Source organism: Nyctibius grandis, chromosome 28, assembly GCF_013368605.1.
Source record: "Nyctibius grandis isolate bNycGra1 chromosome 28, bNycGra1.pri, whole genome shotgun sequence".
NCBI lineage: Eukaryota > Metazoa > Chordata > Aves > Nyctibiiformes > Nyctibiidae > Nyctibius > Nyctibius grandis.
In genome coordinates, this window is record NC_090685.1 from 680,303 (window position 1) to 708,208 (window position 27,906).

At 50.5% G+C, this 27,906-nt stretch overlaps 2 protein-coding genes across 3 annotated transcripts in view; one reads left to right on the forward strand and one right to left on the reverse strand.

The window, feature by feature from the left end:
• The first annotated feature begins 1,224 nt into the window (after positions 1-1,224).
• Positions 1,225-21,593, forward strand: PIGU (phosphatidylinositol glycan anchor biosynthesis class U). Its single transcript, XM_068419687.1, has 12 exons — positions 1,225-1,423; positions 4,376-4,440; positions 5,710-5,769; positions 6,743-6,805; positions 8,255-8,364; positions 10,059-10,159; positions 12,049-12,146; positions 14,287-14,441; positions 14,945-15,088; positions 15,901-16,025; positions 17,888-18,030; positions 19,894-21,593. Exons 1-12 carry the CDS (start codon positions 1,294-1,296, stop codon positions 20,005-20,007), a joined length of 1,308 nt encoding a protein of 435 aa, XP_068275788.1. The 5' UTR covers positions 1,225-1,293; the 3' UTR covers positions 20,008-21,593.
• A 2,907-nt stretch (positions 21,594-24,500) lies between these two features.
• Positions 24,501-27,906, reverse strand: part of SAMHD1 (SAM and HD domain containing deoxynucleoside triphosphate triphosphohydrolase 1) — a 33,736-nt gene continuing 30,330 nt past the window's right edge. For both annotated transcript variants that reach the window (XM_068419659.1, XM_068419660.1), the window contains one exon: positions 24,501-26,510. In XM_068419659.1, coding sequence (XP_068275760.1) covers positions 26,388-26,510 — 123 coding nt within the window. In that variant the 3' untranslated portion in view covers positions 24,501-26,387. The remainder of the gene's footprint in view (positions 26,511-27,906) is intronic.

Sequence of the window (27,906 nt, forward strand, 5' to 3'; positions counted from 1 at the left end):
GAGTGTGTGTGAATGGGCCGTACAGGTACCTACAGATGTGCATGGAGAACCAGTTACTGGCAAACAGCAGGAAAGGATGTGCTGGGAGGGTAGTGTGGGAAAGTTCCCAAGAACTTGTAAGCTCTGAGGACTGATGGTCCTGTTGAATCCACATGGACTGACAACCTCAGTTTGCCAAGAGCCCACTGAAACTGTATGAGGCCACCAGCACCCACTGCCACCAACAACAGCTGTAACACTGACCATAGCCAAAAGGGTGGTGGCAGCTACATGCAGGCAAACACTACAGTGGTGTATATACCTGATGAAATAAACAACAGTCTGAGGGACTTTCCAAATGCCTGCCCCGAAGCCACTGATCCTCCACTGCTGAGCACACAGCTGGGCTCAGCCTCTGCTCCGGCTGGGCGGCCAAGTGAGTGAGGAAGCGGGTGCGATGTGCGAGTAGCTCATACTCGGGGTAGGGCTGCGATCCAAGGCACCTCCACAGGCTGGAGAAAAGGGCCAAGAGGAGCCTGACGAAACTTGAGAAGGAGACATGCAGTGTCCTGCAGCTGAGGAGGAACCCCTTGTAGCAGTCCCTCAGCGCAGGGCCGCCGTGACGCTTGGGTGCTGACACACTGGCTCTGAGGGGATGCCAAGGCACCGGGGCCTGCTCCGTGCAGGACAGGAGATGGCTCTGTGGGGCAGGACATGCTATGGCTCCGTGGGGCAGGACACGGGGTGGCTCCATGGGACGGGACACGCGGTGGCTCCGTGGGGCAGGACACGCGGTGGCTCCGTGGGGCAGGACACGCGGTGGCTCTGTGGGGCAGGACACGATGGCTCCGTGGGGCAGGCCCGCGAGGAGCCGCAGCCAGGCTCCCCGCCGCGGCGGGAGGGCGAGAGGCGACGTGCGGCAGCGGGAACCGGAGCCCTGAGCGGACCGACGGCACGGCCCGGCCCCGGGAGGCGCTGGGACAGGCCCCAGCCCCGGCCCTGCCCGCCGACGGAGAGCAAAGCTGCCTGGGAAGGGGTAGCTCGGGGGGCGGAGAGCGGGTGTCCCCGGCCCCGCCAGGCCGGCCCGTCCGCTCCTGCCCTCGCCCGGCGGGCCCGGGGAAGCCGCCCCCGCCTTCGCGCTGCCACCAAGTTCGCCCCACCGCGCTCGCCGTAGCCCCAGCGGCGCCGGGCGGCGGCGGGCGGCGCGGGGCCTCCCGGGACATGTAGTCGGGCCGGCCGGGCCGGTGCGTTGGCGCCGCGTCCTCCGGCGCTGCCGCGAACTACAGGCGGGGCAGCCGGCGCCTGCCCGCGAGGATGGCGGCCCCGCTGGTGCTGGTGCTGCTGGCGGCCGTGACGGTCCGCGCCGCGCTCTACCGCTCCAGCCTCGCCGCCTTCATCTCCGAGCGGGTGGAGGTGGCGTCCCCGCTGAACGCCTGGAAGCGAGGTGAGGCCCGGCGGGCCCGGCCCGGGGCTCCGCTCCCCGGCGCGGCCGAATGCGCCGAGGCCCGCGGGGGTGGCGGTGCGGGGGCCGGGGCGGCGGCCCCCTGGGGCTGGGGACCCCCGGGCCGGGGCGCAGCGGCGGGCGGGCACAGGCCTGTCCCTGGCCGGGCGCCGGGCTGGGGCGCGGCCCCGCGGGGAGAGGGCCGGGCTGCAGCCCCGGGGCTCGGGACCGGCCTCGCCTTCCCCGGGCCCCACCGAAAGCTCGTGGCCGTTGTCCCCGCGGGAGGAGCGAGGGTCGGCAGCCGCACGGGCGCGGGAGGGACGCGGGGCCGAAGCAGAGGCCGGGTTAGCCGTGGCTGCAGCCGGCTCGGTGGCGCCTGTGCAAACTGATTGTACCGGGTGTGTGCGATGGGAGAGTGACAAAATCTGGTGCGGGAGGTGGCGTTCCCGCAGCCTTGGCTGAACCGCTGCCGTTGGGCTGTAACCGCACGGGCACTGTCTCGGTGTGACACGGCTGCGTGGTGCCCAGGTCACGCAGAGCGAGTCACCGGTTCATTTTCCTTGTTCGGTTTGTGGCCCCACACGTTGTTACCAACATGATCTAAATTGTCCTCTGAAGACTGACAGTTTAATCAAGGCTTTTTGGTGGCATTCGTCTCTATAGCATCTGAGTCCAATAAGAACCTTAATTTATTTTAAGGACAGCCATTTGGGAAAATAATATCCAGTTATTATGCAGGTAAAATTATTTGCTGTTTTGGGGTGGAAAACAGTGGCACAGAGTAATAAAGGTCAAAAGCATGAATGCATTTGATGACCTGAGGCCTCTGCTCCACAGTGTGTAGCACTTCACACTTCATAGTTTCAAAATACAGCTCCCAAAAATTCCCTTGCAGCAACGGATGCTTTCTAAATCTTACGTTAGAGCATCAAGGTGTGCATCTAGAGAGTAGGGAGCTCAGTCTGGATCTTAGAATCGTAGAATATTAGGAGTTGGAAGGGACCTCTGGAGATCACCGAGTCCAACCCCCCTGCCAGAGCAGGACCAATCTAGGGCAGGTCACACAGGAACGCATCCAGACGGGGCTTGAAAGTCTCCAGAGAAGGAGACTCCACAACCTCTCTGGGCAGCCTGTTCCAGTGCTCTGTAACCCTCAGAGTAACAAAGTTCTTCCTCACGTTGAGGTTGAACTTCCCATGCTCTAGCTTGCATCCATTGCCCCTTGTCCTATCGCAGGGCACAAGTGAAAAGAGGTTGCGCCTTTCCTCTTGACACTCAGCCCTCATATGTTTATACACATTAATCAGATCCCCTCTCAGTCTTCTCTTTTCCAGACTAAAAAGCCCCAGGTCTCTCAACCTTTCCTCATAAGGCAGGTGTTCCAGTCCCTTCATCATCTTCATAGCCCTCCGTTGGACTCTCTCCAGTAGATCTCTGTCCCTCTTGAACTGGGGAGCCCAGAACTGAATGCAATCCTCCAGGTGAGGTCTCACCAGGGTAGAGTAGAGGGGGAGGAGGACCTCCCTCGATCTGCTGGACACACTCTTAATGCACCCCAGGACACCACTGGCCTTCTTGGCCACAAGGGCACATTGCTGTCCCATGGATAACTTGTTGTCCACCAGGACGCCAAGGTCCTTCTCCATGGAGCTGCTCGCCTTGAGAAGTCTGGGCTGTCATCATACAGGAACTTTGTGGAAGAGACAGAATCTGTTTCTCCAGCATATCGCTGAGCTGAGAACCTCTTGTTGCTTCCTGCAGTTTCCTGCCTCGTGTCCCCCTGAACAAATGGACCCATTGCCCGTAGCTTCTTTCGCTGCCCACTCTGCTCGGTCCCCAGGGAACCTTTGTGCTCAGTCAGGCGGGCCCCTCTGGGTGCACATGCCCTGCAGTGCAAGCTGTCATTAGCACAGGATCTGAATTAAGGCTGCAAAATGTCGGGAAGTTTCAACAATGGATAAAGCTTTTAGCTTTGCCTGGTAGTATGTGTTCATTTCTGCTCTTTTGTTGTGGTTTGGGACATTTCAGGTCTCTCTACATCTAATTCGGCAAAATAGTTCCAGTTGTATATTATGTTGTGATTTGTGACAGAGTCACAGAATCACAGAATCAATCAGGTTGGAAGAGCCCTCTGGGATCATTGAGTCCAACCATTGCCCTGACACCACCATGTCAACTAGACCATGGCACTAAGTGCCATGTCCAGGCTTTTCTTAAACCCCTCCAGAGATGGTGACTCCCCCACCTCCCTGGGCAGCCCCTTCCAATGGCTAATGACCCTTGCTGAGAAGAAATGCTTCCTAATGTCCAACCTGACCCTCCCCTGGCGAAGCTTGAGGCTGTGTCCTCTTGTCCTATCACTAGTTGCCTGGGAGAAGAGGCCGACTCCCACTGCGCTACACCCTCCCTTCAGGTAGTTGTAGACTGCACTAAGGTCACCTCTGAGCCTCCTCTTCTCCAGGCTAAACACCCCCAGCTCCCTCAGCTGTTCCTCGTAGCTCAGACCCTCCATACCCTTCACCAGCTTGGTCGCCCTCCTCTGCACTCGCTCCAACACCTCAACATCTTTCTTGAAGTCCTCTTAGAATGAAGTATTTTTCCAGCGTAGGTATCGTGTATCACATAACAGGTGACTTAAACTCAGTAAATATCATACATGTGAATTATATATAGTTACGTGCAAAACCTTTCAGCTATAAAATTTTTAGCCGAAACAAATAAATAGATTCCAGCTGACTGTTCAGAAAGGAAGAAGAATTGTGCGTGGCAGAAGTAAGAGAGCAATCAGTCCTAGCTGGTTGTTGGCTTTGTGAGGTTTTGTGTCACCCATTCAGATGGCGATTCAATGTGAGACTCTTGTGAGCGTGGGTGTTTTAAAAACTATACTTTCACCATCATGAGATTTTTCTCTTCCCACATTACAGGATTCTAATGCGGGTGTTTTGTATGTTTCAGTGGTCGAAGGATTAGCGCTGCTGGATTTGGGGGTCTCACCATATTCTGGAGCTGTTTTTCATGAGGTCAGTTTGTGTGCTTTGTTTTAAAGGTGATATTCACGCAGCACGTTTCTTGGTCTTACTGCTCACAGACTGGCAAAGGCTGGGACCTCTCTTGTCCCAAAGACTTCAGAGAACTTGGAGTCGTGGAGTTGTCTGTGCGACAGTTGCATGTAGTGACTAGCAGAATGAGGAAATGCAGTTCATCACAGAATATGGGAGTCTGAAATAGGGGAAATCTGTAATAAATAAAACACTCAGCTCACATCCAGATGTTTCTGTCAGCAGAGGCCGGAGCCGGGAGAGACGGTGTCATTGGGAGTCTGAACACAATTCTACTGGATAGCAGCATCTTGAGTTTCTGCATTTGCAGAAATATTAACGTTAGCACAAGCATGCAGTACAGTTATTCCTCATCTTAAAAACGCCTCATTCCTCCAAACACCTGAGCACCTCTGGGGTTTTGTGCCCTTGAATGGTCTTATTGCTCTGAAGGCGTGTGCGTACATAGGGTCACCTGGGGGTGAGGCAGACACTTTGTATCCCTCTGAAAACTTGTTTCTCTTCACTAAATTCTCCTTCTTTAAATGCGGTTTTCTCCCAGCCTGTGAAATATTTTCCCATGCTTATTTATACCATCACATTATTTTAAAAGTATTTCAAAAGAAATATATTTTCTCACAGTGAAGACTGAATTTACACTGTGTAAATATGGTACTTCCAGAAAAAGCTTTTCTGTCAAAGGAATAATTCAGAAACGTGCTCTTCCTCTTAGCCTAGAAGGGAAAAGCTGTGGGAGTAAGAGGATGACAGGACTGTAGTCCTACTGCTTTATGTTTTTAACATGGTTTCTTCTTTCTGCTTTATAAAAGATTCATCTAAACAACAGGCTAAACAGTGAAACCAGCTATGTAGGAAATACTTTCAAAACTACCTGCAAACAACCTGAGAAAATAGATTCTCTAGAAAAATTACTTTCTAAAGGTGTTCTTTGTATGCTTTCTGCTCTAACTCTACCATTGTACTAGTAGAATTGAGAAACTGGAATCGAATATAATTTTCAAAGTTGATGGTGTCTTTTATAAAGTGTATTGAGAACTTTGCAAGGAAAAAGACCGGTCAGTCAGTGTGCTTTGATTAATCACCTTACCCTGAAGTAACAGCATCATAGAAGAGGCTGAGGAAAATTGCCTTTCCCAGTCTCTCATAGTACTACTCCATTTTTCTCATCAAATCGCCAGTTGTTTTACCTGGATGGTATTTGACATGGGTGTCTCTTCTGCTCTCTTTTAGACCCCGCTGATGATATATCTCTTTCACTTCCTGATTGAATACGCTGAATTAGTGTTCATGGTAAGTGCTCCTGGAAAGCTCCTCCTGAAAGGTCCCATTCTGTGAAACGCTGAGTATGTCTTTCCTTTCACTCCTGCAAGAGTCAGGGACTGTCAGCCGCCCTGTAGTTCAGATTCCTGCTGAGCTCACCGTTTAATTAGAAAGGCAGCTTTGCCTGTACAAGCGCACGTTCAGGCTTTTCCCTTGTACACATTCCTTCTTTTCTGTGAGTTCTTGGCTGGGTAAGTATCCCCCCAGAGGGACGGGAAGTTGGCACTTGGTTTCGTATTCCAAAGGTTACCTCTTACAGGTCAGAGTATTTTCTCCCCCCCTCTAACCCCTGCACTGCAGTGTTCCTCATTAAAACCCCCCGCCAAACCTGCAAAGAGAGCACAAACAGGTTAGTCCTCCAGCTGTCTCTTGTAAACTCTTCTCTGAGTTCTGTGTAGTTCAGAAGGACAGAAATCGTACAGCTGGCTGCCCGTGCCGCCTGGGGCAGCCTCTCCCCGGGTCCCGCTGGGCACGTCCCATGCAGCGCTAACGGCCACCTGCCTTCTGCTCCTGCTGGTTGTTCGGGTGGCTGAACTGCTGCCTGGCAGGTCTGGGACAGCTCAAGGCACTGTCCTCCACCGCTGGCAGGTGGATTTAGCCAGCTGGGCACTGCCCCAGTGTTGCCTGTGGTTTAATTAGACCAGGGATTCTCTCTGTTACCCTCACATACTTCTTTCCATAAACAATTTATTTCCCCTTAATTCCCCATTCTCTTGTTTTGTAAATATTAATACCTTTGATACAGCTCCTGGCTTCAAGGTTTAGCGGTGGGGTGTGAGCACAGCGTACAAATCAGCAATCTAGTGTTTTTAAAGCTTGGTTTTTCTCCTCGTGAGCTGAGTCAGATCAGAGTCCTTATTCAGCATTGTAGTACTGTCCAATATCTTTTTCTCTATTTGTTTATTTTGCTTATGGTCAGTATGTCTGTGCCTTGTTTTTTTAGATAACTGATGTGCTAACTGCCGTCGCCCTTTACTTGGCCATTCAGGACTTCAACAAAGTTGTGGTAAGCTGACTTGCCAGTGTTGTTGATTCTCTTCTCCCAGCAAGTATAATTATCTTGTACCAAAGAAAACACATGCCAGAGGATGCAGTATCAACCAGTCCTTGTTGCAGTAAATCTGATCATATCTGGATGATCAATAAACATGGGGATTGAATGTGGTAAACAACGGAGGTGTTTTAAGTTTTGTTGTGGCAGTATTACAGCGTGAAACAAATCAGTGTCTGTAGCTACCACACTGCACTGGAATGATGATCACAGCAGTGTAGGTTCTTTGATCTGAAAGGAGTATAAAGAATTTGAGAAATTTGTGAGAAGGCAATAGCCAGTGAATGCAGATAAGTCTAGGGTCACAGTACACGAGAGGAGATGTGAGATTTTAGAATGTGTACTGGAAACCCCCCTTTGGTTGGTGTGGCAGTTTGCAGTATGTGGAATTTAATTACTGGACTATGGATTTGGCAAGACTTGAGCACTCCCTTTTCTCACCTCTGCTCCTGCTACAATCTTCTGTACATCTTGTAGCTAGAGACTGGAATGTTTTACCTTGAACATGGCTTGTGTTTGCACACAGCATGAGTTAATACACAGACTGGAAATGTGTAAAGGAAAGAATAAAACCTTCCAAGGATGCTGAGGTGAGCAAGGTGAAAGTCTGACACCACATATTACTTATTACCTTCAAATTATAAGTACATGTACTTGGAGGCGAGCGATTCCTCCCAGCTCTCTCTCATAAGTAGCTCAAAGAACATTTTGGTAAGCGATGCTGTGCTGTCTGCGATCCTGGTCTCCCATCCAGCTACGTGCTTGTTCCTTGTCCTCTGACTTTGAGGTTGAAGAAATAACTCATGATAGAACTGCAGACGTGTAAAAATCCTGTGTGTGAGTTACTTTGCTCATTGAGAATTTATTGACAGCATCTGTCTCCTTCTATCTCACCATGACATAGTTCAGTAGGTTCGTAATTCAGATTTCTCTTTTGTCTCCATAGAGAACATCATAGAACAAGACAGGTTAAAGAGAGAGATTTGGGGTCCCTAAAGGAGATTTGGCATAGAGGTGTCTGTCTTCAAAATAACAAAGACCACATACTTCTGTGACTTGGTTTCTCAGGGGCTTGTGTGTTGAACAGTGAATTTGTAAAGTCAGCTTTTCATTGGAGATCCAGACAGGCTTTAGGAAGATTGGAAGTATTAAACTCTAGTGTGGTGAATTCACTGTCAGCTGTGTCAAGACCTAAGCACGGGTAATTCAGGAAGTTCAAATAAGTAGAGATAAGTATTTGGGAAAAGAGAGTGGGGTTTTGTTCTGTTTGTACAACACCTTCCATAACATGAGTTTTGGCTCACGCCTGTGGCTCATATATGTCCCACAATAATGGAAATCCTGAGTAATAAGGAATAATGACTTTCCTCATCTGACAGTCTTTGATCATTCTCCCTTGTTCAGTTCAAAAAGCAAAAGCTCCTGATAGAACTGGATAAATACGCACCAGATGTGGCTGAACTCATCCGGACGCCCATGGAGATGCACTACATCCCCCTCAAGGTCGCACTGTTGTAAGTATTGCCTCTGGTGGGCTGCAGTGGGCTGCGTTGGCTCTTCAGCTCCCTTTGGGGTTTATTTGTCTGATTTGGGGTTTCAACATTTGTTGAAGATTTTTCTTTTTTCCCAGAAATTCTTAATTTCCTGTTATACATAAAAATCCACCCAGCCCTGAGTGGTCGGTTTGACAGTGAAAGGCAGACGCTTTTCCAAATGTTTGTTGCCAACAAGTAAATTCACTCAGGCCCTCTAAGAAAGCTCAACAGCATAAGGTCATTGATTTGGTAGCAAGACTGTTGTGTCTGCACAGATCACATTCCCATTTATTTTGCCTGTATGCTAATGTTATCAAAAATGATTTTATGGCTCCCAAATGTCGCGGGTGTCTTTTCAGAAAAGTTAGGAGAATTTTTGAGCAGTTGAACAAAATGTGTGCTGAATATCACAACTTGAATATCCCAGAATTGCTTATAAAAATTCAAAGATATTTTCAGGTTGTCATGTCTTGGTGTTCCTCTGTATACTAAACATTTTTTTTATTTCAGAAAGCTTCAACTAAAATAAATAATATACAAGCAAGGTACTTAATCTCGAAGAATTATTTTTTACTGGGATTTTGACATGAATAAATTATTACCTGAATTATTCTGTGTCAGAGAGAGTTTTCCATTAGATAAGTGGTTATTTTTTCTTATTTTCACGTGAATTTTCTAAAATGGTAAATTCCCCAGGGTGAGAAAGGTAGAGTCTGTAAATTGCAGACTTGTTTTGTATTTAACATCGTTGCACATTACCACAGGAAAGTTGGCATTAAGTTGTACGTGTCCCACTGTAGGCTCTCTCTCTGGAAACACAGAAAAAAGCCAGGCTGGGACTCGGAGAAGTAGGAAAAATGTGTATGTAAAGAGATAATTAGGAAATCATCAACCCTGTCTACTCACTCTGATGATTTAGTTAGTTATTAGCCAGGCTGATCGATATATTGTCTTGCTTATTGTGTTGGTAATCCTTCCAGACATTTTCTGTGCTTTTGAGGTTATTGTAATTCTCATTTCCAAAAGGAGCTGGCATCCTTACTAAAGCGTGGCTGCATTGTGGAAGGCAAAGGTGTTCAGAGTTTCCTGTCTTTCCATAATTCCAATTAAAATATGCCCAGTTTTCATAGTTGGCAGGTTCCGTGCTCACATCATGTAGTGGTGAACACAAATGATTGCTCTGCCCTAGCAGGAGTGCGTAGGTGCACTTGGGTTGGGGAAAACTCTGCTAATGTCTCAGGATTTGTTCCCATCTTGCTGTCGTCTTATTTTTATGACTTTCTCAGAGCCAGTAGATGTGAGTAGCAGAAAGAGTTTACTTTGGACCCAGTATTCCTGGGTCTGACTGAATAAATGCACAAAGTTTCTGCAAAGCAAGGGAGTATTTGGTAGTCATTTTCTAGGGTAGAACTCACCTTTTAGACATCTTCCCAACCGTCTCCTTTTCTCCACTGTGCTCCCTGTGGCCACTGGTCCAAGGCTACCATCCAAAGATCAGTTTTTCGCTCCAGACTAAAGCACCTGTTCAGCTGAATTAATTTGGTGATGAGAGGATCCCATCAAATGTAACTAAACAAAAAGAAATGGCAAATTGCATCTGTTTTTCCTTTTGAACATCTCTTTAATTAGCTGCTCTCTCCTTTGAATGTAACTCAAGCTTTGCTCTTTTTCAGCTATCTGTTAAACCCCTACACTGTGCTGTCTTGTGTGGCCAAGTCCACCTGTGCCATCAACAATACTGTCATTGCATTCTTCATTTTAGCTACAATAAAAGGTAACGCCATGAGCTAAAAATGCTTCATTATGTCTTTCTATGAGGATTAGAAAATGAGCAGAAACTCGTTCAAGGTGGAACTTTACAAATGGGATTGCTACAAAGATCTCAGTGAAACACATCAGAAACGGGGACGGGAGCAAGGTCAAAGTTCTACCTGAAAGCACAAAAGATCAAGAGCTTTTATAGTCAAGTCAAAACTTGCTTTCATCTCGGTGTACCTAGGAGTGTAATCTCTAAAAACTGACTCCTTTTCCTGGGTGACTTTGAATAGTTTTCTGTTTGTGAAGGAATGCGTGTCTGTGTGTAGGAGGACATAATGCTCTGCTGCTCTTTTGTATATGAATATGCACTTAAAGTGTTGTATACAATTTACTTCCAAAGTGTATCTTTGAACTTTTATACAAAAGCAAGCAGTTGCCTGCAGCTGTTATTTGGCTTTCACTCACAGTGTAACCTTGGTTTGAAATTAGCTAATTGAGCTTGGGGGAAGCAGAAACAGTAACCAAATAGCACCGCTGAATAGGCTGTGACAGAACAGTTGTTTCGTTCATTTTGTGCGTAATGCCAGTTTTCTGTTTCTTTTGTGACCCCCCAGTGCTAAAGGCTTTTAGCGTACGTGATTTATACTCGTCATGTAAGTTTTAGGAGTTCTCTGCTGGATCAGAGGAAAGCTCGGTCTGATCTCTTGTCTCCAGACAAGGGGTTTTGATTTAAAAGCATTTGCAACAGCAAACAAGTGGGGTCCATTTAATTAAACTGATTTTTAACTCTTCACTGATACCATAAGATGAATAGTTCACTCATAGACACAACTGTAGTGGCTGCCCGCTGTGTTTTCTCCCCGATGGGGAATGTGGCAGCCTCTAGGTTTTGAAGTGGGCGGAGGGGATCTCAGAGGATGACTGTGATTTCTGGGTACCAGTTCTTTAGATCTGTGCAGAACTGAGCACTCGATAAAATAGAGGATAGGGAGGTTTCTGTCTGGGAGAGTGTAGTTGAAGAATGGAGAAAGCTCATCACCAGGTAACCCTGTATTTTCTCTCTCAAAAGGTGGAAGCAGAGAGAAGCTTCCCGAGTTGGATGGCAGTAGGCTGACAGTCCAAGGCACTGAGCTAGGATTCTTGCTGTCTTCGCTGTATTTTTAGAGATGACTTCCATCAAGTGACACAACTGAAAGTTACACCCAGGCTACTGCACTGGGTGCTTGGATTTTTATTGTTTAACCTGGGACCTTTTGGACTTGATTTCTGGTGTTGGTAGTTGGGCAGTGTGAGTACTCAGCACTTAGCTCAGCCTGAGACACCTCAGATAAAGCTTCCTCAATAAAGGCATTCATGTTTTTAAGACCACTTGGAAAAGCTGTGCTGATCCTTTCCATGCCTCAGGTTTGGTATCTGTGAAGTAGGCTAATGGCACTTCATCCTTCAGCTGCAGGCTTCTGCTTGCTCTCTTTCACAGAGCTTTGCTGAGGGCCCTGGCCCATTCTGGTGACGAGGTTGTCCAGCATGCCCAGTATGAGTACAACAGCTGTTCCATGTGGATATGACTTAAGTGAATGCATTCCCATGCACAGCCAGCAGGCAGCATGGGCTATATATTGACTGAATGACATGAATCTCTTTCTGTGACTGACAGGAGATACAAACCAATCAGCAAACCGTTCGTTCTTGTGGGAGAATCACCTTGGTATGAGTCATTCTCCATTCAAAATGTAGTTAAGAGGACACACAGCAGGACACATTCTGCTGAAAACATCTTAAAGTGATGTTCTGATGTTTGTAAAGCCCCTGCAGAGGGTTACGCATTGTGTCCCATTTGGCCTTCCTGTCTGTACAGCTGTTTATGTTAAATGTTCCTTGCAAATAAACATTTATTTTTCTTTGCAGGTAGTGCCTTCCTCAGTGCTGTGTTCCTGGCCATAGCAACATACCAGTCACTCTACCCTCTCACATTGTTTGCTCCAGCACTCCTTTACCTTCTACAGGTAGGTGATTTCTAACTGTTGGTACCTATCATCCTCTGGTGGCTGTGCAGGGACAGTCCTTAGCTGTTGGGAGAGGAATTGGGCAGGTCCTGAGTTTCAGAAAGAGTGACTCTCCTCAAGCCATGGGAACTTTGAAGCCTTAATGGGGCTGCCTGTGTGGAGAGAGAAGGGAGCAGAAAGTCATCTACAGAACTGGCTGGTGTTAGGCTTGCCCAAAATAAGTGCTATTCTTAGTGAATTTTTTAGACTTGGAGAATTTCCTTTGCACTGACGTGGGTCACTGAGCTGTGTTTGATTGAGGAGCTGTGTGTTTGAATCACTCAGACTTGGAAATGCTGTTTTGGAGTTTAATGGCAAAAGGCAGGTGCTTGTGAAAGTGGTGGTTGCCCTTGTCCTTTCTCCCTCCCCATTAACTGGACCCCTGAATTCCAGCAGGGCTGACCGTGGTCATTCGTGGGTGCATTGTGCCTCAGCAGCCAGCCACCGCTGCTCCAGGCAGAGCTAGCCCAGCAGCGGGCTGGTGGGCACATCCGCAGGCAGGGGTAGGGTTTAAAGCTGTGTCAGCTCTTTGATCCATCACCGGTTTGCCTGCACGCCTCCTGCTGGTCTCCCTCTTGGCTCTTGTACCGATACTGTAAACAATGACTTAACCGAGAGCCCAAATTATAACGCACTTAATGAAACCTGATCACTTGCGAGTCTCATTCTGATGTGGCCGCTAGCAGAGGGCTCATCCCGATTCACAGATCACTTGGTGATCATTTTGATTATTTTTGCCATTCTGAAAGTCCTGCTGTTGAGTGTTTCGCCAGCCTGTCTTGGTTGCTTCTCTCCTGTCTTCCACGTGATTTTTACAGCTAATCTAAACTACAGGTTCATTACAGGCTATTCTCAAATCTCTGAGCTTCAGAAGAGAACGGAGAGGCAGTTCTAGTCCATTTTCTTTCCCTGACTATCTGACGTGAATGTCTCTTATGTTTTTTCAGAAATTTTTTTATTACTCTTTGCAAGACCAGAACTTCTGCAGAGTCAGTTTTGCTTTTTCAGTTTGATCATTTTTAGGAACGTTTACTTTATATATTTTATATTTTGGTCTCATTTGTTCTCTTTTAACTTTAGTCAAAGTACAGTCGCAGTGAAGTGCAAGCAGTGTTCACAAGCAACAGCAAGTGCTTTGATATGTAAATGCCTAATTTGCAACTTTTAAAGGGGTCACTGCTGGTGTGTGTTCTTTTATCCAGATATGTAAATGAACTTTCTTGCATTCTCTGTACAGAATTAAATATCTTTTCCCCAGCACTTTCCAATCTGTCCTGCTAAAATCCTTGGTAAACTTGCTTACATTGTTCCACAAGTGGTGTTAAACACACTGTGACTGAGAAAATAGATCGTGCCTTCCAGAGAGCCCCCTCAGTCAGAGCTGGCTCTCTGTATACCTCCTGCCAGTGGAACCCCAGTACCAAATGAAAAGCTACATCACGGACCTGGAGCTGCAGAACTCTGAGCAATCCCCAAAGGTGTTTGCCCCTGTGTGTATTTGTCTTTACAAAGGCAGCCAGGGGAGCTCTTGCAGCGAGATACCTGTGTGTCATGGTATGTGACAAGGGCTTGTGGCTGACCTGTCAGGACATGTGGCAGTGGCAGGACTGCAGCAGTTGTCTTTGTCTGAGAAGGCAACGTTTTAGAGGGGCTCCTTTGTGCTTAGGAACCCGCTGGGTTCTCTTCCCCTGATTTCAGCAGTCCCTGCGGTGGGGAGCTGACATCACAGGGCAGTGGGTGGTGGAGCAGGGCTCTCGGGCACCCAGTTGGTGTGGGTCCCTGCAGTACAAGCGTAGCTGTGAGGAGGTGTGTGTAAATCACACGCTGAGTGCATGAGACTTGACTCGCTGCAAGCAGAAATGACCAGCTTAGCCACTGTATTTTCAAGCACAGTTCTGGAAGTATGTGCAATGTGTGTGACTTAACTGGCCAGAGTGAAGAACATCAAGCAAATTGTGCTTGAGAGCTGCTCCTTCCAGTGCCAGAGTGCCAGTGTTTGGTGCTTGCTTTCAACGATTTACAATGATGTTCTGAACACTCAGGCTTTCCTGTGGCTTTCCACCCGCTGAGGGATATCTGCCTGCTTGTTTTTCTTTTTCAGCGTCAGTTCATACCAATAAAACCGAAAAGTAAAAGCTTCTGGCTCTACACCATGCAGTATGCAGCCCTGTACCTGTGCAGCCTGGCGGTGATCATCTGCCTCTCCTTCTTCCTCCTCAACTCCTGGGATTTTATCCCCTCTGTTTACGGGTTTATGTAAGTATGAGGGTTCCTACTGGTTCTTCTGTCTAGCCCTGCTGTGTTGTTTCTTGTGCATCACACACAGCTGCCCCACTCCCTGTCCTAAGGAGTGTGCGATCTGTGATTTTACTGGCAATGCAAGAAAAGAAAGAGAGTGTGGAGAAGGACAGGCATTAGCCAACTTCTGTTAATTAAGTAACAGCAAGACTTAGAGAAGACAGGAAATGTTTTCCACTGAGTTGACTGGAAATGGATTTGATCATTGAGCTACCATGGCTGTGAAATTTTTGTCTCTGGAGAAATGTCTGCTTGGGAATGGTTTAAATCCTGCTGGGGGCATAGGGAAGGATTAGTCCCTTTTCTCTTCAGGTTTTCACCCCTTTGGTTTCTCTTCTATGGATTTAAAATATACGTCCTCCATCCAGTAGCACACAATGATTAGTTTAATTTAACAGAAGCGGGGCAATGGAAAACAACCATTTTAAAATGTTGCCTTGACTTTTCTTTTCAAATTTCAGCCTTTCCGTTCCAGATCTGACACCCAATATTGGCCTTTTCTGGTACTTCTTTGCAGAGATGTTTGAACACTTTAGTCTTTTCTTCGTGTGTGTGTTTCAAATCAATGTGTTCTTCTACACCATTCCCTTGGCAATAAAGCTAAAGTAAGTATGTTTCTCTGCTAGTTTTTTTAATCCCAGTTGTCTGGTGGAAGGCTGGCATTAGATGTCTGGATCTACAAGCCTGAAAAAGATAGTTTTTTTTAACAGGGCCTATCCTCCTTATTTCCCAAAGTTTCAATTTTTGTTCCTTTGAGAATGAGTTGGGCTCTGCTACGCAGCAGATGTGTTACAGGCACCAAAAGAGAGGGCAGAAGTTCAGGCTATAGAGGTGCCTGCTCCCTGCCAGCATAAGCCATTGTGGTCAGAAAGCAAGAACTCTTGGCTGGAACTTCAGGTTCTTTATTGTCAGAAGAAAGTGACAACTTGGGCACATTCCTGGTGGGCTGTGCTGACAATGTTACCCTTCTTTCTGATAAAAACACCCATTAACACGCCTGGATTCTCAGTGAGCTTATCCTGTTGGCTTGGAATGGATACAGATATCGTGACATACCAGAGGGATAACTATGGGCTTCTCCAAATAACCCTCAGAGAGGAGTGCTGGTTGCTTTTCAGTGGGTAAGGCAGAGCTGGGGAAGAGCAGCCTGGATGAGCAACTGTACAAATGTATGTTGAGTTGAGGCACAGAGTTTCTGTGTGAGGGCAGCAAGCAGATGTGCCTCCCCTTATACTGCTTCTCTGCAGAGCAGCTCAGTCTGTCCCTCTCACCACTCAGAGGCTTCTTTGGAGAGAACAGGGGTACGAGAGCCTCTCTGAGCCTATCCCACAGTACATTTGTGCCCTTGCTGATATTTATTTCCAGTTTCCAGAGACCCTACTGCATCCTCTTATCCTTTGTGTCTTTCCCCTTCCAGGGAACACCCTGTGTTCTTCATGTTTGTCCAGATCGCAATCATTTCTATCTTCAAGTCCTATCCCACTGTGGGAGACATTGCACTGTACATGGCCTTCCTTCCAGTCTGGAGCCACCTTTACAGATGTAAGTTCTTTGTGTTTGGTTGTTCCTTATCTGGAATGGGAAAGGGCCTGTCCAATAATTGTCACCACTAAACCAAACGAGGCCCATGTCCGCAAGCTTTTGTGGCCTCCTTGGGCTGTCTGGAAGGAGGCTTTAGGACTAGGGTTGAAGTTGGTCAAGGAGGGAATTTTCACTTGTACCTTATCTTCCCCTTCTCTCCAAGTAGTTCTGAAGATTAACTTTTTTCGTAAGAACCTTTTACAGTCCTGCACAAGGGATGTTGCTTATTTTAAGTCCATCCATCCTTTGAATGCTTCCCTCCCATCTAAGGGTGTGTAATTTGAACACTGCTCCTGCAGCTGGTGAGTCCCCCAGCCGTAGGATCCTGCACCTTGCAGTGGTTCGTTGTTTTGCATCTGCTTGTTTGCTTAGAGTGAAAGTAACTGAATTACTCCAAGCAATTGTCCACTTTTTCTTAAATGCTTCATGAAGAACCTCTTCAGCTCTTCAAATCACCAGAGCTTCCTGATGATTTTCAAACTCCGTCTCTAGAACCTGCTACACTGGGGAGATTTTGCAAGCCTGACACTGTAGTACTCTTGGAAACGCTGTGTTTTTCCTGGTGTTTCTTTCTCAAACCAACTGCTTTGCCTAACCCTGCCAGGTTGTCTGGGGCTTTTACTGCAGTCTTGTTTAACCCAGGCCAAGTGCGTTTATGGCCAGCTAACCTGCCTGATGTGAGGAGGCATCATCAGGAGTCAAGAGACTTGGAGACCATCATCTGCTCTGTTAGTTTCAGACTAAGGAGAGCTAAGGCCAAAGCAGCTGTGATAAAACAGGGCAGGAAGCCCCAGGGTAGCCCTGAGCCTGTCACAGCCGTAGCAGGTGACGTACTTCTGAGAAATCCTGATTCAGCGCAGTTCAGTTGCACGTTCCAAGCACGAGGGAACTGTTCCAATGAGGGGACTGTGACCAGTGAGAGGGACAGTCACTGTCACATGCTCCCACCCCACAGTGAGTGCGTAGAGCTGCTGAACAAGCAGTTTAAAAAGATACGTATCAACAGGTTTGGGTGTGACAACGCTCTTCAAATGCCCAATATCTCCCTTCAGCTGATTGAGAGTCTGTCAGTCGCCTCCAAAGACGTTGGCTGAGCTATAGCCAAGCACAGCAACACAAGTGCTGGGTGAACTATAATATTGCTGCCCAAGGCCAGGCATAAATAGTTCACAGAAAACAAAATCCCTTCTGGCCTAGTGGTTCCCAGCTCTTTTAGACAGCGTTGTGCTGGGGTTTTGTCCATCTGACACGTATTCACGCAGACTAATGGATTCTGGCCACACTTGCACCTCCCCAGGTCATGTGTTTGTCAACGCATTTGGCCTGTAGGGGTTTCCTCCTTCTATGGTACTTTAATCTCCTTACCACCTCCTGAGAAAGTATCTCCTTTCCTATGGCCCACAGGTTCATTTTTTCCTCTGTCGTCAGCTTGACAAGGCTAGGGAACGGCGTGCTCTGCTCTCTGGATCGTGATGCTGGTGGAAAGGTCCTTCTCAAAACTGCTAGTTCCTGTAGCGTAGACACCAAAAAGCCCAAGTCATCCAAGGAAGAGTGTTTGGAAGCAGGACCTAGAAGGAAGGAGCTACAAATGAGGATTTCACACTCAAGCAAAGGCAGAAGTATTTATTTTGAAGGGAAATATAGTGGATTTCTTATAAAAGCTAGTGAGGAAATTACGAAATCAAGCTGTGAAAGATTATTGGAGGGAAGTATGTGTTGGCGAGCGCCTCTCCCTCACTGCACATACCCTGAATACCGTTGCTGGTTGTGTGAGCACGGCTGCTCATAATGCATCGTTTTAACAGCTTGGTTTTCTCTTGCAGTCCTCCGGAACATCTTCATCCTGTCGTGTGTGCTCGTTGTCTGCTCCGTCCTCTTCCCCGTCCTGTGGCATCTCTGGATTTATGCAGGAAGTGCCAACTCCAATTTTTATTATGCCATCACGTTGACTTTCAACATAGGGCAGGTTAGTAAAGCGAGGCCCACAAGGCTGCGCTGCGGGTAGGTCACTGGGCTCACTGTCCTGGCAGCAGCAGTGAATGCTGCAGGATGTGTCTGGCTCTTGGCGTCCTGCGTAGTCGTGTGACCTGAGAAAGTCACAGCAGATCCTGCAAGGTCTTGTGCTCTGTGTAAATGCAGACAGAGCAAAAAAATCTGCTTTCTGATTTCCTTGTGAGAAAGAACTAGCACTCATCCCCCCTAACCTCAGCTCTTTCTTTTCCCATTAAGACACCTGCAGAGAAGTTTAGTTACAAGTATAACCAACCGTATTGATGGGGCACGTCCGTAGTCAGCCGTGGCGTTCAGCAAAGCAAGCGGACACCATGAGCATGGCTGTTTTCACTCCCCCTGGGCACCTCTACCCTTCTCTGTCTGTTCTCCTTTGCACGTTCTTCTCTGACCTCAGCAGTCTGCAGCCCGGTTTCTCTTTCCCTCAGTCTCCACACCGTCCTCCAATCCTGCCACCGAGCCTTCTCTGCAGCAGCAGCTGTATTTAACAATAATACAAGCAGGCTCTGGCTGGCAGCCCCCTGTGCCCCCAGCCCTGCAGCATACTTCAGGTGGGGCCCTCCCTGCAGCGAATTCCCCAGGGGAATGGATGAACACACCGAAGCGATGCATCAGGTGGCACCTGGACATCAGGGCAATAACTGCTAGCTTGCTCTGGCACAGGGAGGGTTTTCCACTCCAGTTATGTGATGCTGTTTCCAGATGGGGAGGTCAGCATTCCTGGGGAGGCTGAATGGGCGGTCACTGCCTGCGCTCACAGCAGCCCAGCCCGCCCCAGCAAAGGCAGCTGGCCCCAGGTGACCGCTGTAGGAAAACCACTAAGGCCCACTCGTGTCTTCTCAGTGCTTCCAGGCAAGGGAGCAGCCGCACTGTGGTGCCTCAGAGCTACCAAAGTGGGGCTGAGGAGGGGAGGACCCTCGTGATTTCACACGACGTGTCTGGTGGCAATACCAGCCTGGGGTGTGCCCAGCTCCCGAGCAGCACGGGACAGGGCCAGCAGCTCTGTGTGAGGCTGCATGCTCGGACCTAGAGCAGGGGAAAACGGGGGGGGGCAGGTAGCCAGCTCTGTTCATCGCTTAAAGGGAGACAAGTGTGCAAACATGTACACAGGCTTGGCTGCCCCTCAGAGTGGGCACTGGGGCAGGGAGGAGACGCAGAAGGGATGGGGGTTCAGGAGGTGCTTTATCTGGTCTTGCTCCGAGTCGTTGCACTGAAGCCCCAGCCTTGACATTTCAGCTCTTCTCTTCACCCTTAGCCTGGGAAGTGTTATTTTGTTGAACTGCTAAAGCTTCTGTTTGCTGAGGCTGGCCTGGGGAGCTGTGGTGGTCCTGCTGCTGCCTGCAAGCTTCTCACCCCTTCTGAGCAGAAATGGCAGTTGAAAAACAATCCTCACAATTGACAAGCGCCTAATAGCAATGAGCAGCAGGAGACTTGGACACTGGGGTCGAGCTGCATGACAGTGCCTGCGTGGAAAGAGTCCTCTGGGTGAGGCTGAGGTGGTCTGTAAAGCTCTGGCACAGATGGAGCTGCCATTGGCATATAGTTTGGGCAGTTTATGGAGCTACTGTCTCCTTGGTGATGTCTGTGAGAACACACTGGTAGCACAACAAATAATAGATCAGTTTAAATCTCCCTTGGGTGAGTGCTGCAAGGCAACGGACAAGGGAGTGTTCACAGGGTGACAGCATCTCCTCTCACAAAGCGTGATGAACAGCCTGAGAACTTCTTAAACCCCTTCAGGGTCTGTCACAAACACATGTGCCTTTTTATTCCTTGTTCTGAAGCATCGCTGATGTGTCTGAACATCTCCCCTCTGCAGATCCTGCTCATCTCGGACTATTTCTATGCCTTCCTGCGGCGGGAGTACTACCTCACTCACGGACTCCATTTGACAAGGCAAGATGGGACAGAGGCCATGCTTGTTCTGAAATAAGGATTGTGCCCACCATTCCCTGGGACATGGACCACTCTAAGGAACAAGCAAAGCTTGGGGTATGTGGGGCGGGTGGGGAAGGTTCCCTGAATGAAATCTGACTTCTTTGGGACTGATACCTACTGAAAGGGCTGCGGTTCTTCTGGGAATACCCTCCTGAGCTGTGGGCTCAGGGCAGAGACTGTAAGAGCTACACGTAGGAGCTGCAGTGCCTCCACTGGAGCATCTCCCGCCTTCCCTCAGCTGTGCTTCTCACTGCGACGGCAGCCATTGGCTCTGTGCCGTCCAGCAGGAACTGGAGAAAGTGTTTGAGCTAGAACCAGGCCTGAATCTCTGGCCCAGAAAGAGCTCAGACCATAAAACATTTACTTTGCTATCACCGCTTCTTGGAGGTGTTTGCTTCTCCTGGAAATTGCCCCGTCACTGCTTTGACCAGTAATGCTCCTGCTTGGCTCCAGGCAATCTCTGGGTACCTGGTGCATAAGCCCTGGGTGCAGAGGCCGTTTCTTGGTTCTCCTGCTGTTGTGGGATCTGGAAAAAAAATCATGTGCTCAGGCACAGTGGGTGCTTGTGGACCAAGAGGTGAGCAAGGATGGCTGACCTGTTGGAAGGAGGACAGCTGAAGCTGCTGCCACAGGTAACAATCTCAGAGCTCAAACACTAGAGAGAACTGGAATTGGGGTGAAAGCAGGAGCAGGGTGGTACCAGGTAACTGCTGTATCCCACTGAAGCGACACAGACACTTTGTGTCAGGAGCTGCACAGGGGATTACAGGGTCTCAGAAGAAGGAACACGACTGTGGAGAGGGTAGATTCCCACTGGTCTTTTTGTTTCTGGAGGTAGCAAAGCTCGGCAGTGCAGGGCTGGCTCTGTGCCGGTGTGGTGGCTTGGGGCAGCAGCCGGGCTGTGGAGCGCTGCAGCTGCCTGCCTGGGCCAGGGACCAGGAGGTGTCACATCTCCCCGTGAAGGCCCCAGACCAAATCCAGCAGGAGCCACAGCCGCTGCTGTTGTGGAGCTGTTGGGCTCCAGGTGGTCCACAGCCACTTACACTATAGGGTACGCACGGTCCCCTGTCACCCTCCTGCCAGCACAGTGATGGGGCTGTGCGCGGAGGACCCCGGTCGAGCGCTGCCCCTTGGCTCCCCCCCAGCTCTGCTCAGACCTCCACACCTTAGATCTGCTGCTGCTGCTGTCCCCATGAATGTGACCCTCCGGGGCGAGCTCCCCCCAGGCTGGCTCCTCGCTCTGCTGGGTGCGTGGAGGCAGAGGAGCAGGGCCGCAGTGTGGCAGCCGCCTCGCTGGGCAGAGGGCAGCAGGCAGCTCCCCCCCACCCCAGTCCCCAGGAAAAGCTGAGGGCTGGGAATGTCACAGCATCGAACCCAAACTGCACCTGCTGCAGAGCAGTTGTGCCAACAGCTCTTCTTTCTTGCTGGACAGTTAAAACTTGCCTTACCACACTGCTGTCAGCGCTTTGAGGGGTGTTAATGAGAGCCCAGCTCAGCACCCACGCTCAGCCCCTCCGGCCGCAGCCCCCGCGCCTCCGGCCGCAGCGGGGCACGCAGGGCAGGGCTGCGGGATGGCAGGTCAGGGGCATAATAAACTGTGCGAGTTTTAAACACCTCGTGTGTGCTCTGTCGGGGATGGGGGCGGGGGGGGGGGTGGGGGCAGAGGGTGAGGGAAGCTCTGTGAGGCACCGTTGGGGGGGGGGTGAGGGGGTTTGAGAGCAAACAGGGTCCGGAGGGAAAACAAGTGGCCCTGGGGCACACCAAAAAGCAAAGGGGCGTTTCTGGGGCACACTGAAACACACGCTGGTGTTGGGAAATGCTCCTGCACCGCTGAGCCCAACAGCAGTGTAAGAGAAAACTTAGTAAGCAGGTGACAAGGTGGGGCTGTGGGGGTGGGCCTCACCGTTTTACAGCCCCCTCTTCCCCCAAAGCAGAAGATAATTCACCATCAGGAGGGGGTGATGCTGGCGGAGGCGGCCGGCCTGAGCCGAGGGGCTGCAGGCAGCTCCGGCCCGTCTCCAGCAGCTGCATTTGCTCCTGTGACTGTGCCCAGGGCCCCACTCCCGGCCACTGTCCCCCCCCAGGCTGGCTCTGTCTGGGTGTCCCAAGGCTGGACCCAAAAGTGATCCTGAGCAGAGGGTGTGAGCGCTGGGGGCAGGGGATGGGGCAGGGGTGCGAGAAGGCCAAGGGGAGGGATAGTGCAGGGAAGGGGCAGTAGCACAGGCAGGAACAAGGGAAGGACGGGGCAGGAACAGGGAAGGGGAAGGGCAAGGGGCAGGGGTAGGGGCAGCGAAGGGATAAAGGCCCAGGGCAGGGGAAGGGCAGGGACAATGCAGTGGCAGGCACAGGATCAGTGGCAGGGGTATGGCCAGGGCAGGGCAGAAGCAGGGATGGGGCAGGGGCAGCGGCAGGGACAAGGGCTGGATAAAGGCTGGGGACATGGACAGAAGCACCGGCAGGGGCATGGAAAGGGCAGGGGCAGGGATGGGGCAGAAGCAAGTGCAGGGGCAGGGACAGGGAGAGGGACCAGGTGCAGCGATGGCCGCCCTACGGCAGCTCAGGCAGGGACTGGGTGCCCCGTCCCTGCTCCTGAGCAGGGGGTGGGTCCCAGGGGAGGCTTTTGGGGCCACTGGGCCCCCCTGGCTGACCCAGGGCTCTGCCAGGGGCCCAGTGCCAGCCATGCTGGGCACCAGGAACCCTCCCACCTCCCACTGCCACCCTGGGGCCCCTGGGAGGGGTCAGTGGAGCTGGGACCCCCCCGGGGCAGCCAGGGCTGCAATGGGCCCTGCAATGGGGGCAAGGAGCAACCCCAAAAGCGCCTGCAGCAGGGCCAGGGCCTGGGACAGGCCATTGTGGCTGTCGTGCCACCACACAGGGCACACAGCAACGCCTGTACTGGCATAAATGGGACATTGTTATGGCTGGGCCCACAGGCTCATGGCTGTGCTGGCTGTTTCAGGAGGCATCAGTGGGAAGGGGACACAGTGGGGCACCACAGCCCCTCCCTGGTCTGCAGGAGCTTCTCCAGCAGCGCCTGAGGCAGGGGGTGCCTCGGCTGGGGGTTCACCCCTCCTGCAGCCACTGAGCCCCGCCCAGCCTCAGCCCTCCCAGGGGTCCCAGCTCGCCCAGGGGTCCCAGCTCACCCAGCTGCGGGACGTCACCCTGGGCTGTCCCCCCCCGAGGAAGGGGCAGTGCCATCATGTCTGCCAGACAGGTGTTGGCAGTTGCTACAACCGTTGCAGCTGGCGCGTTGCAAAGAGCAGCACAGGCAGGACCTGCCCCTTGGTCCCGAAACACGGGCTCCCCCGCGGCCTTGGGGCTCCCCGCTTGGCCAACCAGGGCCTGGCCCAGGTGGCAGCTGGGCACAAAGGAGGTGACAGCCACCGGCCCCCCAGTGCACTGGACCCAGCGCTCCAAGGTGGCCTCACCAGTGCTGAGCAGAGGGGAAGGATCATCCTGCTCCATCTGCTGTGACACTCCTCCTGATGCAGCCCATCAGGCCACCACCACTGGCCACCTTTGTCGCAAGGGCACGTTGCCAGCTCATGGTCAGCCTGGTGTTTACCAGGACCCCAGGGCCTCTCCTGCCAGGCTGCTTTCCAGCACATCCTGGGGCCTGGGGCTGATCCTCCCCCCAGGGGCAGGACTTTGCAATTCTGCTCGTTGCACTTTATGAGGTCCCTGTTGGCCCATTTCTCCAGCCTGACGAGGTCCCTCTGGCTGGCAGCCCAACCCTCTGGTGCATCAGCCACTCGTCTCCGTCAGTGTCATGCACAAACCTCTGCAAACATCTGAGGGTGGACCCTGTCCCATCACCCAGATCAGTAATGAAGACGACGGAGACCAGACCCAGCATTGACCCCTGGGGTGCATCACTAGCCTCCAACTAGACTGTGTGCCACTGGTCACCCACCCTCTGGGCCCAGTCCATCAGCCAGTTTTCAGTCCGCCCCACTGTCTGCTCACCCAGACCCCGCTTCAACAGCTTGGTGAGGGAGACAATACCCACTGCTCTCCCCTCAGCTACCAGCTTCGTCGCAGAAGGGGACCAGGTTGGTCAAGCATGACCCCGCTTTTCCTTCATCCCCTACACCATAGTTGGAGCAGCGCCTGAAGCCAACCTGGCCACCACGAGGACACTGAAGTCAGCGGCCTGACTGCTCCGCCCAGGCGTGGCAACGGCCGGGTGGCTGCAGCTTCACCACAAGGCACGAGGAGAGGTTGGATCCTCCACCTTGGCACAACCTCTGTGAGCTCCCCTCCCCTCCCCAGCCCCATGGTCCCTCACAGCCGAGCCGGCCCCACTGCAGTTACCCTTCAACTGCACTTGAGTGAACACAAATGAAGAAACCATCTCCTCACGCTGGAAGATCTGCACTCCACAGGGCAGCGCTTGTCCTTCCGAAATACATCTGGCTGTTTGTAACTGTGCAGTAAGGCAGTTTTTAATAAGCTCACACATTGCAATTCCTTAAAAGACCAGTAAAATCATTGTTTATAAATTTATTCATAGTCCAGAGAGGCTCAGATTAACATGTTTGAGGAAAAGAAATGCTCTCGGAACTTAAAACATTAAGTACAAATTTTTGCTTAAACATAAGCAAAAGATACTTCCCACGTATAAAGTGCACCTTTTATAACAGATTCAAAAGAAACCCAAGCAACAAGAACAAAATGACATTATTCGGAACAATACTTGATTTTATGCAGATAAGGGAGATAAATGCCTTCACTCTATGATGTTGTTCCTTGGAGCGTAATAAGTTCTTTAGAAGCTTTTAAAGAGGTCACAACCCCTCTGACAGTGACCTGCTACAGCTGAAACCCTGCTCACGGCACGGACAGCAGAGGCGGCACCACGTCACCTCCAGACACACGAGCACAGGCACGTAGGAAAGCAGCAGAGCACAGAACGACTTCTGGTGGTTTCACCCAGTGAAACCGGAGTAAGGACGTGAACGATTATCCTCCTTCCCTCTGCCCAACAGCCACCACCTCCCACGATACAAAGGGCAAAGGAAACGTGCTCAGACACCCAGGGCCTTACGCCGCTCTCGCAGGGAGCTCCGGCCGTGCCAGTGTTCAGAAGGGAACCTCGTTCCCCACGCTTGGCTGTCACCATCCAACGCCGAACTTCTCTTCCCCCATTTCAGATATAAAAATCCAAAGCTCACTCCAATTTCTGAGCATTGCTGAACCTTTCACTTGGCATTTTTAGTTTTGAGGGTGGGCTTTTTCAAGCTTTTCAGTTTTATTTAATGGAAGCAGCCTTCCTCTTAGACCTGAGTAAAAGATGAGAGGAGGAAGGTCTTCCTCGCTCACTTTTTCAACCGGACAGACGTTTGGCAACACTCACATCTGTACTGCCAGTAGGGGGAAAATTATAGAACCCGTAGAGTTCTACAAGGGAGAGAAAAATTACACAGGAACAGCACTCAGAGATCCAGGAGAAACGAGGAAGGGATACAGACCCGCAGAAGCCCTGCAGAGCCCGTCTCCCAGTACAGTGTGATGCAGAAACAAGGTGCGCGCGGCGCGAGGAAGCGGAGGCAGCGCAGCGTCCCGCCGGCAGCCCCAGGGGAGCTCTGCTTCCCTGCCAGCACCCAGCAACGGACGTTCCGAGCAGCTTTTGCAGTCCAGTGTAACAGTAAAAATATAACATTCAATGTATCAAAAATACGCTATAAAACAATAAAAGGCTGCATGTCACTGCGATGCATTGTTACTTCAATAAAAACTGTGGTCACACTTAGAGCAAGAGGCTGCACCTTCATCAGCTGTGCGGATACCAGAGAAGTCATCTTTGGTTATTACAAAGGTTCCCCTCTTCCCTCCTTTTATTTTTTTAAATGAAATTCATTTTGCTGTTCTTGAAGATGGTTATTTCATAGTTCTATTACCTCACTACATTGTCAGAAGCATACTCGCTCCTCTCTTCCTCAGGTACTGCAAAAAAAACCAAACCCAAAATAACCCAAAAAACCCCCTGAGCTGGGAGATTTCCTGCTAGCTCATGCTATACCACAATCATCTCGAGAGGGGAACAGGACCAGAAGGAACAGTAACGTGTCTTCAGCACTTGTAATAATGATGAATTGCAATTTTTAACGTTGCTCTTGCTACACAGTGCCAATACATTCAAAACTAAATGAGAATTGAGTTTGCTCTGCTGTAATAGGCTGTTAATTTTTTAAAAGTCCATTTGGAACATGCACTTTGTTTAAGTACTTACATTAAAACATCCTGTATCGTAAAATGCATTTCTGCATTGTTCTGTAAATGCTTACAGTCCATCCAAGTGGCTTTTAAAAGAGTTGCTGCTCAGGTTTCCTCATCTTCTGGAGAAGCAGAGTGAACAGTGCCACAGGAAAGGCGTTACTTATCAAAAGGCAGCCTTTGTTTGCAGCTGGGTTCTGAAGCTGTCCTGTGTTCATCACCTCTCGTGTTATTCCAGCTTTTCTTCATCGGAGTTAGATGAGGTGCAACCACGTCACCATCCTGTTATTAACAGTCAGAAAACAGCAATGACAGAACATTCCCTTTTGCTTTCTGTCCTGAAGCAGGGGCAAAGCAGCCGAGTATCAGACTGAACAGAAAAAACAAAGGCAGGGTCCTGGAGCACTGTAAACCAACCAGCGCTGACGCCTGCGCGTCCCAGAGATGGAAACTGCTGCAGTCAGTGGTGGCATCGTGTGGGGAGAAAAAAAACATCCCCCCACACCTGAGCAGCCTTTGCCATTGGCAGTTCACCTCCTCCTACATGATCCCCACCAAACCTAGGCAGAGCAGCCAGCCTGTATTTTGGGCACTGGTATATGAATGGGAAACACTATTATAAGGATCTCCCCTGAACTCCCCGCAGTACCTCCCTTAAAACTGCTGCGACCTGCCAGGTGCAGGTGCTTGGATGTGCCCTTCGCTGTCTGAAGGTACAGAACCCTGTTAATGTCACAGTATGGCCCAAGGCAGGGTGCTCAGATACACCCGTTAACCTGGTGCTCAGGCCCAGCAAACACAGAGGAGAGCACGGAGCTCTCTAACCTTAGAAATAAGCCAGTGAGATGCATGTTGCTGTGTTCCACAACAGGCCAGGGCCTGCAGGCTGGATACGCCTGAACTACAAGAACATGCTTATAGGATACAACGATACTCTACAAGCAGAGAAAGCTTGTTGCTCGATGCTAATCGACAGCCGGCTAAACATGAGCCAGCAGTGTGCCCAGGTGGCCAAGAAGGCCAATGGCATCCTGGCCTCTATCAGGAATAGTGTAGCCAGCCGGTCTGGGGAAGTGATCGTCCCTCTGTACTCGGCACTGGTGAGGCCGCACCTTGAATCCTGTGTCCAGTTCTGGGCCCCGCACTTCAAGAGAGATGTTGAGGTGTTGGAGCGAGTGCAGAGGAGGGCGACCAAGCTGGTGAAGGGTCTGGAGGGTCTGACCTATGAGGAACGGCTGAGGGAGCTGGGGGTGTTTAGCCTGGAGAAGAGGAGGCTCAGAGGTGACCTCAGTGCAGTCTACAACTACCTGAAGGGAGGGTGTAGCGCAGTGGGAGTCGGCCTCTTCTCCCAGGCAACTAGCGATAGGACAAGAGGACACAGCCTCAAGCTTGGCCAGGGGAGGTTCAGGTTGGACATTAGGAAGCATTTCTTCTCAGCAAGGGTCATTAGCCATTGGAAGGGGCTGCCCAGGGAGGTGGTGGAGTCACCATCTCTGGAGGGGTTTAAGAAAAGCCTGGACATGGCACTTAGTGCCCTGGTCTAGTTGACATGGTGGTGTCAGGGCAATGGTTGGACTCGATGATCCTAGAGGGCTCTTCCAACCTGTTTGATTCTGTGATTCTGTGATTTGTGAAAAGCCCTTCTGCCACTGACCGCTCCCAAAAGGCAGATGCCAGA

Bases quoted from the DNA above. Each gene is read 5' to 3' on its own strand.
- PIGU (XM_068419687.1), top strand. From the start codon at position 1,294: ATGGCGGCCCCGCTGGTGCTGGTGCTGCTGGCGGCCGTGACGGTCCGC. The intron at 12,147-14,286 runs GTAGGTGATTTC...TTTCTTTTTCAG, and splicing joins CACTCCTTTACCTTCTACAG to CGTCAGTTCATACCAATAAA. The intron at 18,031-19,893 runs GTTAGTAAAGCG...TCCCCTCTGCAG, and splicing joins TGACTTTCAACATAGGGCAG to ATCCTGCTCATCTCGGACTA.